The 20,059-nt window shown below is 41.6% G+C and overlaps 1 protein-coding gene across 1 annotated transcript in view; it reads left to right on the top strand.

Annotated features, from left to right (window-relative positions):
• The window catches only part of ckap2l (cytoskeleton associated protein 2-like), a 35,197-nt gene extending 15,804 nt beyond the window's left edge, over positions 1 to 19,393 (top strand). Inside the window, exons 7-9 of the mRNA XM_034118730.1 lie at positions 1,288 to 1,348; positions 16,044 to 16,194; positions 18,979 to 19,393. Of these exons, the coding sequence (XP_033974621.1) occupies positions 1,288 to 1,348; positions 16,044 to 16,194; positions 18,979 to 19,288 (522 nt within the window). The 3' untranslated portion in view covers positions 19,289 to 19,393. The remainder of the gene's footprint in view (positions 1 to 1,287; positions 1,349 to 16,043; positions 16,195 to 18,978) is intronic.
• Positions 19,394 to 20,059: the final 666 nt, after the last annotated feature.

The raw sequence follows: 20,059 nt of genomic DNA, 5'->3' as shown, positions 1-20,059 counted from the left end.
ATACAGAGAGTCTGGTTCTTGTAAAATGATGTCACATAGCTATGACCATTTTGTGGCAAAAAAAGAAAAACATTGGATGAGTTATGAGAAATACTACTTTTTGTGATTGGTTTTTATTTAGTTGGTTGAGTTTAGAAGTTCATGCAATAATTTCCTACGAATATTCCCATGGAACATGTGAAATTATAACGTCATAATCTGTCTCCCGCTCTGGAGTGTTTTAAGCATGGGATAATCACTGCCTGAGGTCAAATATGTTTCGTCACATAAGATTTAATAAACTCTCCGGTAGCAATTCACCTCTTAGTCACTGTGTTTAAAACAAGAGCCCTGTGAAGCAATCAGCGTTTCCGCCAGGGGGGCGTCTTGCCGTCATTGACGCTCTTATTCAGCTTGGAACGCCCTGAACTCGAGCCGAGTCCAAAAAAAAAATCATTTGAGAGAAGATCGAGAGTTTTCATCGCTTGAAATGACGAAAAGGAAAAAGGACAAGGACAGGGGCAAAGGAGTCTGGTGGGATTATTTTCGCCGCCAGCAAAGCGCGGTCCTGTGACGAAAATAAGGGACGGCGCAATTCAAAATTGTGTGTGTGTGTGTGTGTTGTGTGTGTGTGTGTGTGGTGTGTGTGTGTGTGTGTGTGTGTGTGTGTTTGTGTGTGTGTGTGTGTGTGTGTGTGTGTGTGTGTGTGTGTGTGTGTGTGTGTGTGTGTGTGTGTGTGTGTGTGTGTGTGTGTGTGTGTGTGGTGTGTGTGTGTGTGTGTGTGTGTGTGTGTGTGTGTTGTGTGTGTGTGTGTGTGTGTTGTGTGTGTGTGTGTGTGTGTGTGTGTGTGTGTGTGTGTGTGTGTGTGTGTGTGTGTGTGTGTGTGTGTGTGTGTGTGTGTGTGTGTGCCTATATAAAGAGAAGAGATAGTATCTCTAAGGGACGGCTCAATTCAAAATTCAAGTCACGTGACACGACGTGACGTAAACCCCACCCCCCGCTCTCAGGTTGGACGCCCTCTCCGCCCTGGTCTGGCGGATACACTGGAAGCAATACTTCTGCACTTATCATTTACTCTAAAACGCTTGGAGCCCATTCAGTCCACATTTTTGAGTGTGTTTTTAGAAAGCAAGGGAATTTCAACATTCACAGATTGAACTGTCCATCACTGCATATTTCAGCTTTTGATATTACTCCTGTCAGCTTGATCTGTTGGCATGTGATCATAATCAAAGGTGAATGTATTGTAGTCTGAAATTAATAAAAAATCCCTCTGTGTTAAGTGTCTTTGCTTTTATTTTGTTGTAGCCAGTGGACGAGCTGCGGACTGTGGTGTTTGAGATTCTGAAGAGAAAGGAAGAGATCCAAGGTAGTTGGCAAATGAGCCTTGTTTGTAACCACTGTGTGTTTTTCACCATTCATATTATTTATGATAGCATCAATGAGCTGTGTTGCATTGTTTACATTGCACACATTTCAATCAGTAGATCATTTGGCCTCATGATGTATGCAGCTGATTATCGTCTCGTACGTTCCATATATTGTGTCTCTCTCAATTCACCCATGTAGCACGGCTGTGTGTTTTATCAAAAATATATGTTTTTCATGTATTTTGGTTTCACGATGGGGCGGCTTAGTTTGACATTATTAGAAAACTGTTGTTTATTGTATTGTTACCATTATGTTGATATAGCCAAACACATCTGTTATTACAGTAAAGGCACATGCCACAAAATGTAAGCGCCACGGCAGTCTTTTTCAAGACGGTCAAAGAAACTATAACACAGAATTAACAATAGTGTTAAATTCGGCCAAAGCTTTATCAATTTAATCTTCCTTCTGCTGACTTTTCTGGAGCAGAACATATTGCTGTCTGAGAAATAGGACTATGAACTTCAGTCAAACCTGTCAATTGATATCAGTTAGTGCAGACTAGATAATAAAAGCAAAATCAATCAGAAACTACATCCTCCAAATCTGAATCTGTATTGTAATATTAATGCAGTGTAAACTTGCACTACAGACATGTTGCTTGTGCCTTTTTTTAAGTATCCTAACATTAAGTACTTTTGTTGAAAATAAATTCAAATTTTCATTTTTTTCTGAAGCGAATGAGAGAGAGGAGGACCAAATTCCAACAAACGAAGGCACTCCTGAGAGTATCGACATCCCGATGACTCCTCAACCTGTCAGAGCCCTTATCTTTGGAGAGAGAGGAGACTCATCGGTGGTCAAGTACAAGATCACAGCAAACGCCTGGGTATGTGGGAATCATAATTTTGACTTTCAGAAACGCTGTGGAGCATTACTACTGACCCCTTTTATGACTTTGAACAAAACGTGAACATCTCTTAAGCTTGTGTTGACTACAGATTGTATTTCAGGATTCTAACCAAAATACCTTTTATAAAAACATTGCCCTCAAGACAAAGTGATAACATTTAGAGCACCACTCTAAAGTGCCCTTGTTCCCCCCGCCCCCCTGGTGCTGAGCCATGCCTTTGCTTGCCCCGATGCTCTACGTCAGGGGTCACCAACCTTTTTTAGGGTGAGGGCTACTTTAAAAAAATAAAACAAGTCGGGGGCTACTTTTACTCCTCTTTTTTTGTTTTTTGCAGTGTATATATTTAGCACATTTTAACATTATGATATGCTGACCTTTAACCTTTGTGTGCTGTTTGGGTCTGTGGGACCCGTTGTCAGTGTTTACTAAAAGAACATGCATGCAATTTAATTATTTTAACCTGCTTTATTTGGGGGTGGACCTCACATCCTCTAGGGGGGTCCTCAACCTCCTCTAGGGGGGTCCTCACCTCCTCTAGGGGCATGCACCCCCGGGAAGATTAATTTTAAATGTTGAAGTGAAATGCATCAATCTGGAGCACTTTGAGCACATCATGAATTGATGGAAACAGCTCTCAACACTCAGATGAAAGGGAGCTGTATACTTTTCAATAATCCAAACATCTTTAGAATATGATCACAACCAATAACAAATCATTTAAACTGGTTTATTCTTATCTTATGTTACCTAGTTAGCATTCTTTCTTTTATTTATGCTTATTTTACTAATCACTCTCCTTTCAAACTGTTTTTTGTTTTTTTTACTGTCCTATACACATTGGGATGATTTCTTACTTTATCTATATTAAATAGATAAAGGTGTGCTCTCCCTAGCTCTCTCTCTCTCTCCCTCCCTCCCTAGCTCTCTCGCTCGCTCTCTCTCCCCCTCTCTCTCTCTCTCCCTCCCTGCCTCCCTTCCTAGCTCTCTCTCTCGCTCTCCCTCTGTCTCGCTCGCTCACTGAGGGCTGTGTGCTCCTCCGTGGCGATGACGGCTTGCGTTAAAAAAATATAATAATAAACATATTTGTAAGTGGGGGGACACAAACGGAATTTCGAAAAGAGGCGGGGGACATTCCCCCCTGTCACAGGTGGAAATTACGCCATGCGTGTGTGTGCGTCAAGTGCAATACATATATATGCAAGTTGCAACACACACAGTAAAACTCTGCCCCCCATGTGTTGTATAGGCTGGCACGATAGGCTGCTCAACGGGGCTGATGTGGTTGTGTAGATTATCTGCCAGAAGGAAAATCAGCGGGAGGTGCTTTTCTTCCCGACTGCAACGCTGGTCCCGCAAATCAAGCAAGAACGTGATTGGTCGATATTCATTGTGGGGGTGGGGGGAGGAGGGGTGTTAGATAGATATAGAGTTGTAGTAACTAAATAGAGTTCGCTATGATTTAGGTTTCGTTTATGCATAGGGTAGATTCTTTTAATTACATTTCCTTTTTGTTTTGTGTATTTTATACATTTTGGATTTGCTTGGCGAGCTATTTTTAGAACATGCCCCGCGGGCGACTCACGTTGCCCCGCGGGCAACGTGTTGGCTAGCCCTGCTCTACGTGCTTGTCTGACGTCTCCTTGGCACCTGTCAGATATGCCAATGGATAGGTGGCGTGGAGGAAGAGATCGGGTGATAATGGAATTATAGTGACAGCCCGGGTCATTTCTCTTTGTGATGAGGCTCTTCAAAGGGAATGCACACATGGCTGTTACTGGCAGTTGGTTTAGAGTCAGCTCAAAGACAAAAGAAAACATTTCTACATGACTTTCAGAGAAATGAAAGTGATTTCGCCCTGAAGAAGGGAGTGACTGTCGTGTCTCATCTAAATCTTGTCTTTCCCAACAGTCTCATTAACATGCATATATTTTTTAGTTTTAAAAGTGGGCAACAGTAGACTCATTCACAAGTGAGTGAATGATATGCAGACTTGGAAAGGGCTGGATAAGGAGAAAGCTGATTCTGGGCCAGCATGATCTTGTGAAGTGGCTTTAGGTGCAAAAGAAAGTAAGGCCGGACGATATATCCATACATTTTCAAACAAGACATAGTAAAAGGTTTGGAACCCAATACGAACTGCCCCCTTCCAACTGTCACTCTGTCTGTGGTCTCACTCAGAGCTGAGTGAGGCTCCCTCCTTTAGGGGGAGGGGTGTAAATACAGCGTCAGGCTTTGGGACCAACTCCCCTCTCTCTCCGACAGAAACAGGAAAAGCTGTAACTTTTCGTAACAACGGTTCCAAATAATCATCTCTTGGACAATAAATAATATATATAACTAAACTAAAGCACAATTATGTATATAATATCCTGCATTATATTTTGTTACTGGAAATTTGTATTTCCACGTGTATATTTTCCACATTTTTTAATGCTATTTCTATTTCTATTTCAGAAATATTTTGGATTGTTTATTTCTAGTGTCTTAATTTCTCTTATGTACATTGCCTTGTTTTTTATGCTGCTGCAACGCAAACATTTCCCAAATTGGGATCAATAAAGTACTTATCTATCTAAAACCCCCAAAAATCTTTAATGGTGTTTCATGTTTTGTAAACCTCTTTTTGTTTTAAAATCTGATGTTTAGAAGCTGCTTGGTTGTTTAAGCAGTCCCTGTAAATTAAAAAAAAACCGTACAATGAAACGCAACCTATTTCATTGTCAATGTCAAATGCACTGAAATTCAGGATTATGTTGTTCTTTTCCTCAGTGGCCCTCCGAGCCAACGGAAGGAACCGGTGAGGGTGAACGGCCAGGGAGGTTCGCTTCTTCACTCCAGTCAGACGCTCGGTGCGAATCGAGAGATCCTCCCTCCGATACCCCGGCGTCTCTCCAGGAGCACGACCTCTGCGTGACCTCCTACGCTGACCTGATCTCAGAGGAGGATGCAGAGAGGAGTGAGGAGCAGAGGGAGGGGAAACCAGCCCGTCGGCAGACAACACGCCCATGTACGTCTACAGACAGAACGAGGCGCTTGAAGACAAGGTGTTCGTCAAGTTGGTCTACGATGAAGACGTCTGACTTCAATCACCACCAGTTTGTATTCGATGAAAAACTCAAATGTTCAGCATTCGTCACTGTTAACATGACAGGGGCGGGGGAAGGTCAAATGTGCGTGCATACTTTGGTGTTTTCAGATTCTAAACTTTTTACAATAATTTTTACTTGTAAAGTTATTCCAGTTAAATGATAGGCAGTGAGCTGATTTTATAAATGTATTTCTCAAACCTGCTTGGCAAGAATGACTGCCTTTATTATTTGGTCCCTGTATTATTGTTATTCCATCAAAGAATGTAGTGTACATAGAAATATAAAATAAATGTTTTTTTTACAAAAAATATAAATACCTTGTTTTATGAATACAAAACACTCACACTCATGGGAACCAGTCCCAGAATCACTTTATTTAGTTGGGATGCTTAGGCTGATACTTCAATTAGCTGGAGCTGAATGGATGTCAGATGTGTTGAAATCCAGTGATCACAAAACCACTGTAGGTAATAAAGTTACATCCACCTAAAAATCATTATTTTATTTAAAAAAAACGTAATAATTGCAGTATATAAAGAATCTTAAATAACCAACGGCAAATACACTTCAAAAAACCACAGTTAGTTAAAGGTCCCATGTCATGGCCATGTCTACTGATCATAATTCCATTGTTTGAGGTCTACTAAAATACATTTATATTGTGCTATTTTCGGTGTTAGAGTTTTACTCGCTACAGGGTGCACTTTGAGGGTTTGGTGACTCTGCAGACCGTTTACATGCAGAAAAAGCTACATAGCACACAAGGGGACGGGTAAATAACCAGAAAAGCATGACATGGGACCTTTAATAAGTTACAACGTTTTACACATTTAATAAGTGCTTGTAGTTGTAAATAAAGGTTGGGAGATGGGTCTGGTCTGAGCAAGGGCGCGGAGGGCAGGAAGAGCCCATTGGCCCCCCAGCTTTATTTGCTAGGTAACATGTGATGGGCGCCATCGATAATAAAAACTGCAAGGGAAAAAAATACATTGCTCCCCTGTTTAGGAAAATAGTCATTTTTATGTCTCCAGGGATGCAAACTTGTCACCTTTCGGCGAAATTCGCCGTTTTGAATCCAAAATAGGTCGTTTGTGTGATTCATGTAGATCTGCAATAAAAATATTTTTGGGGTATGGGGGGGGTCTGGGACCCGGAGTAATCTGCGGCCGCGAGCTGTTATGTGCCATCATGACACGCATGGTGTTCTTTTTTTATATATTATAATGAAGCGCGAGCTGTGTGCTCGAGTCTTCCTGCCTGTCGGCTCTGCTCATGGATGTATAATAAGGCTCTGCTGCTCCGCGATGATGGTCTAGCTTCAGCAGCTACATTACCTACGGGTGCATTCGTTAATATTAACTGTGTGGTCCGGAGTCACTGTGGCACAGACTGGACCGCTGGTGAACAGCTGTTAGAACGGGCCGTTCGGGTGTTCAGAGCAGAGCTCCCTGTCGGAGCGGCAGAGCTCCCTGTCGGAGCGGCAGAGCTCCCTGTCGGAGCGGCAGAGCTCCCTGTCGGACGGCAGAGCTCCCTGTCAGTGCGGCAGGGCTCCCTGTCGGAGCGGCAGAGCTCCCTGTCGGAGCGGCAGAGCGTGATGTGCACTGAAAAGTTTTTCTGTCGCAATATTATCGTTGAGCTAGCTAACTAGCGTACATTGTCACTATCTGCTAACGTTAGCTTTAGCCTTCGTTTTCTAATAGGTTTTTTCATAGGCTATAAACGGAGGTGGTATAAGTTCAGTGTGTATCAGCAGTCATAATTCCACATGGTTCAAACATCTGATTGTACACTGTTAGATACAAGATTTGCTGTCTATTAATGGAAGATTAATGAGGTAAACACGGCTACAGCAATACGAGAGTCTGGTTCTTGTAAAATGATGTCACATAGCTATGACCATTTTGTGGCAAAAAAAGAAAAACATTGGATGAGTTATGAGAAATACTACTTTTTGTGATTGGTTTTTATTTAGTTGGTTGAGTTTAGAAGTTCATGCAATAATTTCCTACGAATATTCCCATGGAACATGTGAAATTATAATGTCATAAATCTGTCTCCCGCTCTGGAGTGTTTTAAGCATGGATAATCACTGCCTGAGGTCAAATATGTTTCGTCACATAAGATTTAATAAACTCTCCGGTAGCAATTCACCTCTTAGTCACTGTGTTTAAAACAAAGAGCCCTGTGAAGCAATCAGCGTTTCCGCCAGGGGGGCGTCTTGCCGTCATTGACGCTCTTATTCAGCTTGGAACGCCCTGAACTCGAGCCGAGTCCAAAAAAAAAAATCATTTGAGAGAAGATCGAGAGTTTCATCGCTTGAAATGACGAAAAGGAAAAAGGACAAGGACAGGGGCAAAGGAGTCTGGTGGATTATTTTCGCCGCCAGCAAAGCGCGGTCCTGTGACGAAAATAAGGACGGCGCAATTCAAAATTGTGTGTGTGTGTGTGTGTGTGTGGTGTGTGGTGTGTGTGTGTGTGTGTGTGGTGTTGTGTGTGTGTGTGATGTGTGTGTGTGTGTGTGTGTGTGTGTGGTGTGTGTGTGTGTGTGTGTGTGTGTGTGTGTGTGTGTGTGTGTGTTTGTGTGTGTGTGTGTGTGTGTGTGTGTGTGTGTGTGTGTGTGTGTGTGTGTGTGTGTGTGGTGGTGTGTGTGTGTGTGTGTGGTGTGTGTTTGTGTGGTTGTGTGTGGGTGCATATGTAAAGAGAAGAGATAGTATCTATAAGGGACGGCTCAATTCAAATTCAAGTCACGTGACACGACGTGACGTAAACCCCACCCCGCTCTCAGGTTGGACGCCCTCTCAGCCCTGGTCTGGCGGATACACTGGAAGCAATACTTCTGCACTTATCATTTACTACTAAAACGCTTGGAGCCCATTCAAGTCCACATTTTTGAGTGTGTTTTTAGAAAGCAAGGGAATTTTCAACATTCACAGATTGAACCGGGTCATCACTGCATATTTCAGCTTTTGATATTACTCCTGTCAGCTTGATCTGTTGGCATGTGATCATAATCAAAGGTGAATGTATTGTAGTCTGAAATTAATAAAAATCCCTCTGTGTTAAGTGTCTTTGCTTTTATTTTGTTGTAAGCCAGTGGACGAGCTGCGGACTGTGGTGTTTGAGATTCTGAAGAGAAAGGAAGAGATCCAAGGTAGTTGGCAAATGAGCCTTGTTTGTAACCACTGTGTGTTTTTCACCATTCATATTATTTATGATAGCATCAATGAGCTGTGTTGCATTGTTTACATTGCACACATTTCAATCAGTAGATCATTTGGCCTCATGATGTATGGAGCTGATTATCGTCTCGTACGTTCCATATATTGTGTCTCTCTCAATTCACCCATGTAGCACGGCTGTGTGTTTTATCAAAAATATATGTTTTCATGTATTTTGGTTTCACGATGGGGGCGGCTTAGTTTGACATTATTAGAAAACTGTTGTTTATTGTATTGTTACCATTATGTTGATATAGCCAAACACATCTGTTATTACAGTAAAGGCACATGCCACAAAATGTAAGCGCCACGGCAGTCTTTTTCAAGACGGTCAAAGAAACTATAACCACAGAATTAACAATAGTGTTAAATTCGGCCAAAGCTTTATCAATTTAATCTTCCTTCTGCTGACTTTTCTGGAGCAGAACATATTGCTGTCTGAGAAATAGGACTATGAACTTCAGTCAAACCTGTCAATTGATATCAGTTAGTGCAGACTAGATAATAAAAGCAAAATCAATCAGAAACTACATCCTCCAAATCTGAATCTGTATTGTAATATTAATGCAGTGTAAACTTGCACTACAGACATGTTGCTTGTGCCTTTTTTTTAAGTATCCTAACATTAAGTACTTTTTGTTGAAAATAAATTCAAATTTCATTTTTTTCTGAAGCGAATGAGAGAGAGGAGGACCAAATTCCAACAAACGAAGGCACTCCTGAGGAGTATCGACATCCCGATGACTCCTCAACCTGTCAGAGCCCTTATCTTTGGAGAGAGAGGAGACTCTCGGTGGTCAAGTACAAGATCACAGCAACGCCTGGGTATGTGGGAATCATAATTTTGACTTTCAGAAACGCTGTGGAGCATTTACTGACCCCTTTTATGACTTTGAACAAAACGTGAACATCTCTTAAGCTTGTGTTGACTACAGATTGTATTTCAGGATTCTAACCAAAATACCTTTTATAAAAACATTGCCCTCAAGACAAAGTGATAACATTTAGAGCACCACTCTAAAGTGCCCTTGTTCCCCCCCGCCCCCCTGGTGCTGAGCCATGCCTTTGCTTGCCCCGATGCTCTACGTCAGGGGTCACCAACCTTTTTTAGGGTGAGGGCTACTTTAAAAAAAAATAAAACAAGTCGGGGGCTACTTTTACTCCTCTTTTTTTTGTTTTTTGCAGTGTATATATTTAGCACATTTTAACATTATGATATGCTGACCTTTAACCTTTGTGTGCTGTTTTGGGTCTGTGGGACCCGTTTTCAGTGTTTACTAAAAGAACATGCATGCAATTTAATTATTTTAACCTGCTTTATTTGGGGGTGGACCTCACATCCTCTAGGGGGGTCCTCACCTCCTCTAGGGGGTCCTCACCTCCTCTAGGGGCATGCACCCCCGGGAAGATTAATTTTAAATGTTGAAGTGAAATGCATCAATCTGGAGCACTTTGAGCACAACATGAATTGATGGAAACAGCTCTCATCACTCAGATGAAAGGGAGCTGTATACTTTTCAATAATCCAAACATCTTTAGAATATGATCACAACCAATAACAAATCATTTAAACTGGTTTATTCTTATCTTATGTTACCTAGTTAGCATTCTTTCTTTTTCTTATGCTTATTTTACTAATCACTCTCCTTTCAAACTGTTTTTTGTTTTTTTACTGTCCTATACACATTGGGATGATTTCTTACTTTATCTATATTAAATAGATAAAGGTGTGGCTCTCCCTAGCTCTCTCTCTCTCTCCCTCCCTCCCTAGCTCTCTCGCTCGCTCTCTCTCCCCCTCTCTCTCTCTCTCCCTCCCTGCCTCCCTTCCTAGCTCTCTCTCTCGCTCTCCCTCTGTCTCGCTCGCTCACTGAGGCTGTGTGCTCCTCCGTGGCGATGACGGCTTGCGTTAAAAAAATATAATAATAAACATATTTGTAAAGTGGGGGGACACAAACGGAATTTCGAAAAGAGCGGGGGACATTTCCCCCCTGTCCCCAGGTGGAAATTACGCCATGCGTGTGTGTGCGTCAAGTGCAATACATATATATGCAAGTTGCAACACACAGAGTAAAACTCTGCCCCCATGTGTTGTATAGGCTGGCACGATAGGCTGCTCAACGGGGCTGATGTGTTGTGTAGATTCTGCCAGAAGGAAAATCAGCGGGGAGGTGCTTTTCTTCCCGACTGCAACGCTGGTCCCGCAAATCAAGCAAGAACGTGATTGGTCGATATTCATTGTGGGGGTGGGGGGAGGAGGGGTGTTAGATAGATATAGAGTTGTAGTAACTAAATAGAGTTCGCTATGATTTAGGTTTCGTTTATGCATAGGGTAGATTCTTTTAATTACATTTCCTTTTTTGTTTGTGTATTTTATACATTTTGGATTTGCTTGGCGAGCTATTTTTAGAACATGCCCCGCGGGCGACTCACGTTGCCCCCGCGGGCACCGTGTTGGCTAGCCCTGCTCTACGTGCTTGTCTGACGTCTCCTTGGCACCTGTCAGATATGCCAATGGATAGGTGGCGTGGAGGAAGAGATCGGGTGATAATGGAATTATAGTGACAGCCCGGGTCATTTCTCTTTGTGATGAGCTCTTCAAAGGGAATGCACACATGGCTGTTACTGGCAGTTGGTTTAGAGTCAGCTCAAAGACAAAAGAAAACATTTCTACATGACTTTCAGAGAAATGAAAGTGATTTCGCCCTGAAGAAGGGAGTGACTGTCGTGTCTCATCTAAATCTTGTCTTTCCCAACAGTCTCATTAACATGCATATATTTTTAGTTTTAAAGTGGGCAACAGTAGACTCATTCACAAGTGAGTGAATGATATGCAGACTTGGAAAGGGCTGGATAAGGAGAAAGCTGATTCTGGGCCAGCATGATCTTGTGAAGTGGCTTTAGGTGCAAAAGAAGTAAGGCCGGACGATATATCCATACATTTTTCAAACAAGACATAGTAAAAGGTTTGGAACCCAATACGAACTGCCCCCTTCCAACTGTCACTCTGTCTGTGGTCTCACTCAGAGCTGAGTGAGGCTCCCTCCTTTAGGGGAGGGGTGTAAATACAGCGTCAGGCTTTGGGACCAACTCCCCTCTCTCCGACAGAAACAGGAAAAGCTGTAACTTTTCGTAACAACGGTTCCAAATAATCATCTCTTGGACAATAAATAATATATATAACTAAACTAAAGCACAATTATGTATATAATATCCTGCATTATATTTTGTTACTGGAAATTTGTATTTCCACGTGTATATTTTCCACATTTTTTTAATGCTATTTTTATTTCTATTTCAGAAATATTTTGGATTGTTTATTTCTAGTGTCTTAATTTCTCTTATGTACATTGCCTTGTTTTTTATGCTGCTGCAACGCAAACATTTCCCAAATTGGGATCAATAAAGTACTTATCTATCTAAAACTCCAAAATCTTTAATGGTGTTTCATGTTTTGTAAACCTCTTTTTGTTTTAAAATCTGATGTTTAGAAGCTGCTTGGTTGTTTAAGCAGTCCCTGTAAATTAAAAAAACCGTACAATGAAACGCACCTATTTCATTGTCAATGTCAAATGCACTGAAATTCAGGATTATGTTGTTCTTTTCCTCAGTGGCCCTCCGAGCCAACGGAAGGAACCGGTGAGGGTGAACGGCCAGGAGGTTCGCTTCTTTCACTCCAGTCAGACGCTCGGTGCGAATCGAGAGATCCTCCCTCCGATACCCGGCGTCTCTCCAGGAGCACGACCTCTGCGTGACCTCCTACGCTGACCTGATCTCAGAGGAGGATGCAGAGAGGAGTGAGGAGCAGGAGGGAGGGGAAACCAGCCCGTCGGCAGACAACACGCCCATGTACGTCTACAGACAGAACGAGGCGCTTGAAGACAAGGTGTTCGTCAAGTTGGTCTACGATGAAGACGTCTGACTTCAATCACCACCAGTTTGTATTCGATGAAAAACTCAAATGTTCAGCATTCGTCACTGTTAACATGACAGGGCGGGGGAAGGTCAAATGTGCGTGCATACTTTGGTGTTTTCAGATTCTAAACTTTTTACAATAATTTTTACTTGTAAAGTTATTCCAGTTTAAATGATAGGCAGTGAGCTGATTTTATAAATGTATTTCTCAAACCTGCTTGGCAAGAATGACTGCCTTTATTATTTGGTCCCTGTATTATTGTTATTCCATCAAAGAATGTAGTGTACATAGAAATATAAAATAAATGTTTTTTTTTACAAAAAATATAAATACCTTGTTTTATGAATACAAACACTCACACTCATGGGAAACCAGTCCCAGAATCACTTTATTTAGTTGGGATGCTTAGGCTGATACTTCAATTAGCTGGAGCTGAATGGATGTCAGATGTGTTGAAATCCAGTGATCACAAAACCACTGTAGGTAATAAAGTTACATCCACCTAAAAATCATTATTTTATTTAAAAAAACGTAATAATGCAGTATTAAAGAATCTTAAATAACCAACGGCAAATACACTTCAAAAAACCACAGTTAGTTAAAGGTCCCATGTCATGGCCATTTCTACTGATCATAATTCCATTGTTGAGGTCTACTAAAATACATTTATATTGTGCTATTTTCTGTGTTAGAGTTTTACTCGCTACAGGGTGCACTTTGAGGGTTTGTGACTCTGCAGACCGTTTACATGCAGAAAAAGCTACATAGCACACAAGGGGACGGGTAATAACCAGAAAAGCATGACATGGGACCTTTAATAAGTTACAACGTTTTACACATTTAATAAGTGCTTGTAGTTGTAAAATAAAGGTTGGGAGATGGGTCTGGTCTGAGCAAGGGCGCGGAGGGCAGGAAGAGCCCATTGGCCCCCCAGCTTTATTTGCTAGGTAACATGTGATGGCGCCATCGATAATAAAAACTGCAAGGGAAAAAAAATACATTGCTCCCCTGTTTAGGAAAATAGTCATTTTTATGTCTCCAGGGATGCAAACTTGTCACCTTTCGGTGAAATTCGCCGTTTTGAATCCAAAATAGGTCGTTTGTGTGATTCATGTAGATCTGCAATAAAAATATTTTTGGGGTATGGGGGGGGTCTGGGACCCGGAGTAATCTGCGGCCGCGAGCTGTTATGTGCCATCATGACACGCATGGTGTTCTTTTTTTATATATTATAATGAAGCGCGAGCTGTGTGCTCGAGTCTTCCTGCCTGTCGGCTCTGCTCATGGATGTATAATAAGGCTCTGCTGCTCCGCGATGATGGTCTAGCTTCAGCAGCTACATTACCTACGGGTGCATTCGTTAATATTAACTGTGTGGTCCGGAGTCACTGTGGCACAGACTGGACCGCTGGTGAACAGCTGTTAGAACGGGCCGTTCGGGTGTTCAGAGCAGAGCTCCCTGTCGGAGCGGCAGAGCTCCCTGTCGGAGCGGCAGAGCGTGATGTGCACTGAAAAGTTTTTCTGTCGCAATATTATCGTTGAGCTAGCTAACTAGCGTACATTGTCACTATCTGCTAACGTTAGCTTTAGCCTTCGTTTTCTAATAGGTTTTTTCATAGGCTATAAACGGAGGTGGTATAAGTTCAGTGTGTATCAGCAGTCATAATTCCACATGGTTCAACATCTGATTGTACACTGTTAGATACAAGATTTGCTGTCTATTAATGGAAGATTAATGAGGTAAACACGGCTACAGCAATACAGAGAGTCTGGTTCTTGTAAAATGATGTCACATAGCTATGACCATTTTGTGGCAAAAAAAGAAAAACATTGGATGAGTTATGAGAAATACTACTTTTTGTGATTGGTTTTTATTTAGTTGGTTGAGTTTAGAAGTTCATGCAATAATTTCCTACGAATATTCCCATGGAACATGTGAAATTATAACGTCATAAATCTGTCTCCCGCTCTGGAGTGTTTTAAGCATGGGATAATCACTGCCTGAGGTCAAATATGTTTCGTCACATAAGATTTAATAAACTCTCCGGTAGCAATTCACCTCTTAGTCACTGTGTTTAAAACAAGAGCCCTGTGAAGCAATCAGCGTTTCCGCCAGGGGGGCGTCTTGCCGTCATTGACGCTCTTATTCAGCTTGGAACGCCCTGAACTCGAGCCGAGTCCAAAAAAAAAAATCATTTGAGAGAAGATCGAGAGTTTTCATCGCTTGAAATGACGAAAAGGAAAAAGGACAAGGACAGGGGCAAAGGAGTCTGGTGGGATTATTTTCGCCGCCAGCAAAGCGCGGTCCTGTGACGAAAATAAGGGACGGCGCAATTCAAAATTGTGTGTGTGTGTGTGTGCATATGTAAAGAGAAGAGATAGTATCTATAAGGGACGGCTCAATTCAAAATTCAAGTCACGTGACACGACGTGACGTAAACCCCACCCCGCTCTCAGGTTGGACGCCCTCTCCGCCCTGGTCTGGCGGATACACTGGAAGCAATACTTCTGCACTTATCATTTACTCTAAAACGCTTGGAGCCCATTCAGTCCACATTTTTGAGTGTGTTTTTAGAAAGCAAGGGAATTTCAACATTCACAGATTGAACTGTCCATCACTGCATATTTCAGCTTTTGATATTACTCCTGTCAGCTTGATCTGTTGGCATGTGATCATAATCAAAGGTGAATGTATTGTAGTCTGAAATTAATAAAAATCCCTCTGTGTTAAGTGTCTTTGCTTTTATTTTGTTGTAGCCAGTGGACGAGCTGCGGACTGTGGTGTTTGAGATTCTGAAGAGAAAGGAAGAGATCCAAGGTAGTTGGCAAATGAGCCTTGTTTGTAACCACTGTGTGTTTTTCACCATTCATATTATTTATGATAGCATCAATGAGCTGTGTTGCATTGTTTACATTGCACACATTTCAATCAGTAGATCATTTGGCCTCATGATGTATGCAGCTGATTATCGTCTCGTACGTTCCATATATTGTGTCTCTCTCAATTCACCCATGTAGCACGGCTGTGTGTTTTATCAAAAATATATGTTTTTCATGTATTTTGGTTTCACGATGGGGCGGCTTAGTTTGACATTATTAGAAAACTGTTGTTTATTGTATTGTTACCATTATGTTGATATAGCCAAACACATCTGTTATTACAGTAAAGGCACATGCCACAAAATGTAAGCGCCACGGCAGTCTTTTTCAAGACGGTCAAAGAAACTATAACACAGAATTAACAATAGTGTTAAATTCGGCCAAAGCTTTATCAATTTAATCTTCCTTCTGCTGACTTTTCTGGAGCAGAACATATTGCTGTCTGAGAAATAGGACTATGAACTTCAGTCAAACCTGTCAATTGATATCAGTTAGTGCAGACTAGATAATAAAAGCAAAATCAATCAGAAACTACATCCTCCAAATCTGAATCTGTATTGTAATATTAATGCAGTGTAAACTTGCACTACAGACATGTTGCTTGTGCCTTTTTTTTAAGTATCCTAACATTAAGTACTTTTTGTTGAAAATAAATTCAAATTTTCATTTTTTTTCTGAAGCGAATGAGAGAGAGGAGGACCAAATTCCAACAAACGAAGGCACTCCTGAGAGTATCGACATCCCGATGACTCCTCAACCTGTCAGAGCCCTTATCTTTGGAGAGAGAGGAGACTCATCGGTGGTCAAGTACAAGATCACAGCAACGCCTGGGTATGTGGGAATCATAATTTTGACTTTCAGAAACGCTGTGGAGCATTTACTGACCCCTTTTATGACTTTGAACAAAACGTGAACATCTCTTAAGCTTGTGTTGACTACAGATTGTATTTCAGGATTCTAACCAAAATACCTTTTATAAAAACATTGCCCTCAAGACAAAGTGATAACATTTAGAGCACCACTCTAAAGTGCCCTTGTTCCCCCCGCCCCCCTGGTGCTGAGCCATGCCTTTGCTTGCCCCGATGCTCTACGTCAGGGGTCACCAACCTTTTTTAGGGTGAGGGCTACTTTAAAAAAATAAAACAAGTCGGGGGCTACTTTTACTCCTCTTTTTTTTGTTTTTTGCAGTGTATATATTTAGCACATTTTAACATTATGATATGCTGACCTTTAACCTTTGTGTGCTGTTTGGGTCTGTGGGACCCGTTTTCAGTGTTTACTAAAAGAACATGCATGCAATTTAATTATTTTAACCTGCTTTATTTGGGGGTGGACCTCACATCCTCTAGGGGGGTCCTCACCTCCTCTAGGGGGGTCCTCACCTCCTCTAGGGGCATGCACCCCCGGGAAGATTAATTTTAAATGTTGAAGTGAAATGCATCAATCTGGAGCACTTTGAGCACAACATGAATTGATGGAAACAGCTCTCATCACTCAGATGAAAGGGAGCTGTATACTTTTCAATAATCCAAACATCTTTAGAATATGATCACAACCAATAACAAATCATTTAAACTGGTTTATTCTTATCTTATGTTACCTAGTTAGCATTCTTTCTTTTTATTTATGCTTATTTTACTAATCACTCTCCTTTCAAACTGTTTTTTTTTTTTTTACTGTCCTATACACATTGGGATGATTTCTTACTTTATCTATATTAAATAGATAAAGGTGTGCTCTCCCTAGCTCTCTCTCTCTCTCCCTCCCTCCCTAGCTCTCTCGCTCGCTCTCTCTCCCCCTCTCTCTCTCTCTCCCTCCCTGCCTCCCTTCCTAGCTCTCTCTCTCGCTCTCCCTCTGTCTCGCTCGCTCACTGAGGCTGTGTGCTCCTCCGTGGCGATGACGGCTTGCGTTAAAAAAATATAATAATAAACATATTTGTAAAGTGGGGGGACACAAACGGAATTTCGAAAAGAGCGGGGGACATTTCCCCCCTGTCCCCAGGTGGAAATTACGCCATGCGTGTGTGTGCGTCAAGTGCAATACATATATATGCAAGTTGCAACACACAGAGTAAAACTCTGCCCCCCATGTGCTGTATAGGCTGGCACGATAGGCTGCTCAACGGGGCTGATGTGTTGTGTAGATTCTGCCAGAAGGAAAATCAGCAGGGAGGTGCTTTTCTTCCCGACTGCAACGCTGGTCCCGCAAATCAAGCAAGAACGTGATTGGTCGATATTCATTGTGGGGGTGGGGGGAGGAGGGGTGTTAGATAGATATAGAGTTGTAGTAACTAAATAGAGTTCGCTATGATTTAGGTTTCGTTTATGCATAGGGTAGATTCTTTTAATTACATTTCCTTTTTTGTTTTGTGTATTTTATACATTTTGGATTTGCTTGGCGAGCTATTTTTAGAACATACCCCGCGGGCGACTCACGTTGCCCCCGCGGGCACCGTGTTGGCTAGCCCTGCTCTACGTGCTTGTCTGACGTCTCCTTGGCACCTGTCAGATATGCCAATGGATAGGTGGCGTGGAGGAAGAGATCGGGTGATAATGGAATTATAGTGACAGCCCGGGTCATTTCTCTTTGTGATGAGCTCTTCAAAGGGAATGCACACATGGCTGTTACTGGCAGTTGGTTTAGAGTCAGCTCAAAGACAAAAGAAAACATTTCTACATGACTTTCAGAGAAATGAAAGTGATTTCGCCCTGAAGAAGGGAGTGACTGTCGTGTCTCATCTAAATCTTGTCTTTCCCAACAGTCTCATTAACATGCATATATTTTTTAGTTTTAAAGTGGGCAACAGTAGACTCATTCACAAGTGAGTGAATGATATGCAGACTTGGAAAGGGCTGGATAAGGAGAAAGCTGATTCTGGGCCAGCATGATCTTGTGAAGTGGCTTAGGTGCAAAAGAAAGTAAGGCCGGACGATATATCCATACATTTTCAAACAAGACATAGTAAAAGGTTTGGAACCCAATACGAACTGCCCCCTTCCAACTGTCACTCTGTCTGTGGTCTCACTCAGAGCTGAGTGAGGCTCCCTCCTTTAGGGGGAGGGGTGTAAATACAGCGTCAGGCTTTGGGACCAACTCCCCTCTCTCCGACAGAAACAGGAAAAGCTGTAACTTTTCGTAACAACGGTTCCAAATAATCATCTCTTGGACAATAAATAATATATATAACTAAACTAAAGCACAATTATGTATATAATATCCTGCATTATATTTTGTTACTGGAAATTTGTATTTCCACGTGTATATTTTCCACATTTTTTTAATGCTATTTTTATTTCTATTTCAGAAATATTTTGGATTGTTTATTTCTAGTGTCTTAATTTCTCTTATGTACATTGCCTTGTTTTTTATGCTGCTGCAACGCAAACATTTCCCAAATTGGGATCAATAAAGTACTTATCTATCTAAAACCCCAAAAATCTTTAATGGTGTTTCATGTTTTGTAAACCTCTTTTTGTTTTAAAATCTGATGTTTAGAAGCTGCTTGGTTGTTTAAGCAGTCCCTGTAAATTAAAAAAACCGTACAATGAAACGCACCTATTTCATTGTCAATGTCAAATGCACTGAAATTCAGGATTATGTTGTTCTTTTCCTCAGTGGCCCTCCGAGCCAACGGAAGGAACCGGTGAGGGTGAACGGCCAGGAGGTTCGCTTCTTCACTCCAGTCAGACGCTCGGTGCGAATCGAGAGATCCTCCCTCCGATACCCGGCGTCTCTCCAGGAGCACGACCTCTGCGTGACCTCCTACGCTGACCTGATCTCAGAGGAGGATGCAGAGAGGAGTGAGGAGCAGGAGGGAGGGGAAACCAGCCCGTCGGCAGACAACACGCCCATGTACGTCTACAGACAGAACGAGGCGCTTGAAGACAAGGTGTTCGTCAAGTTGGTCTACGATGAAGACGTCTGACTTCAATCACCACCAGTTTGTATTCGATGAAAAACTCAAATGTTCAGCATTCGTCACTGTTAACATGACAGGGCGGGGGAAGGTCAAATGTGCGTGCATACTTTGGTGTTTCAGATTCTAAACTTTTTACAATAATTTTACTTGTAAAGTTATTCCAGTTTAAATGATAGGCAGTGAGCTGATTTTATAAATGTATTTCTCAAACCTGCTTGGCAAGAATGACTGCCTTTATTATTTGGTCCCTGTATTATTGTTATTCCATCAAAGAATGTAGTGTACATAGAAATATAAAATAAATGTTTTTTTTACAAAAAATATAAATACCTTGTTTTATGAATACAAACACTCACACTCATGGGAAACCAGTCCCAGAATCACTTTATTTAGTTGGGATGCTTAGGCTGATACTTCAATTAGCTGGAGCTGAATGGATGTCAGATGTGTTGAAATCCAGTGATCACAAAACCACTGTAGGTAATAAAGTTACATCCACCTAAAAATCATTATTTTATTTAAAAAACGTAATAATGCAGTATTAAAGAATCTTAAATAACCAACGGCAAATACACTTCAAAAAACCACAGTTAGTTAAAGGTCCCATGTCATGGCCATTTCTACTGATCATAATTCCATTGTTGAGGTCTACTAAAATACATTTATATTGTGCTATTTTCTGTGTTAGAGTTTTACTCGCTACAGGGTGCACTTTGAGGGTTTGTGACTCTGCAGACCGTTTACATGCAGAAAAAGCTACATAGCACACAAGGGGAC

This window comes from Trematomus bernacchii, unplaced genomic scaffold (assembly GCF_902827165.1).
Source record: "Trematomus bernacchii unplaced genomic scaffold, fTreBer1.1, whole genome shotgun sequence".
NCBI classification, from domain to species: Eukaryota; Metazoa; Chordata; class Actinopteri; order Perciformes; family Nototheniidae; genus Trematomus; species Trematomus bernacchii.
Note: the sequence above shows the minus strand (reverse complement) of the source record. Positions and strands in the feature narration are given on the sequence as shown.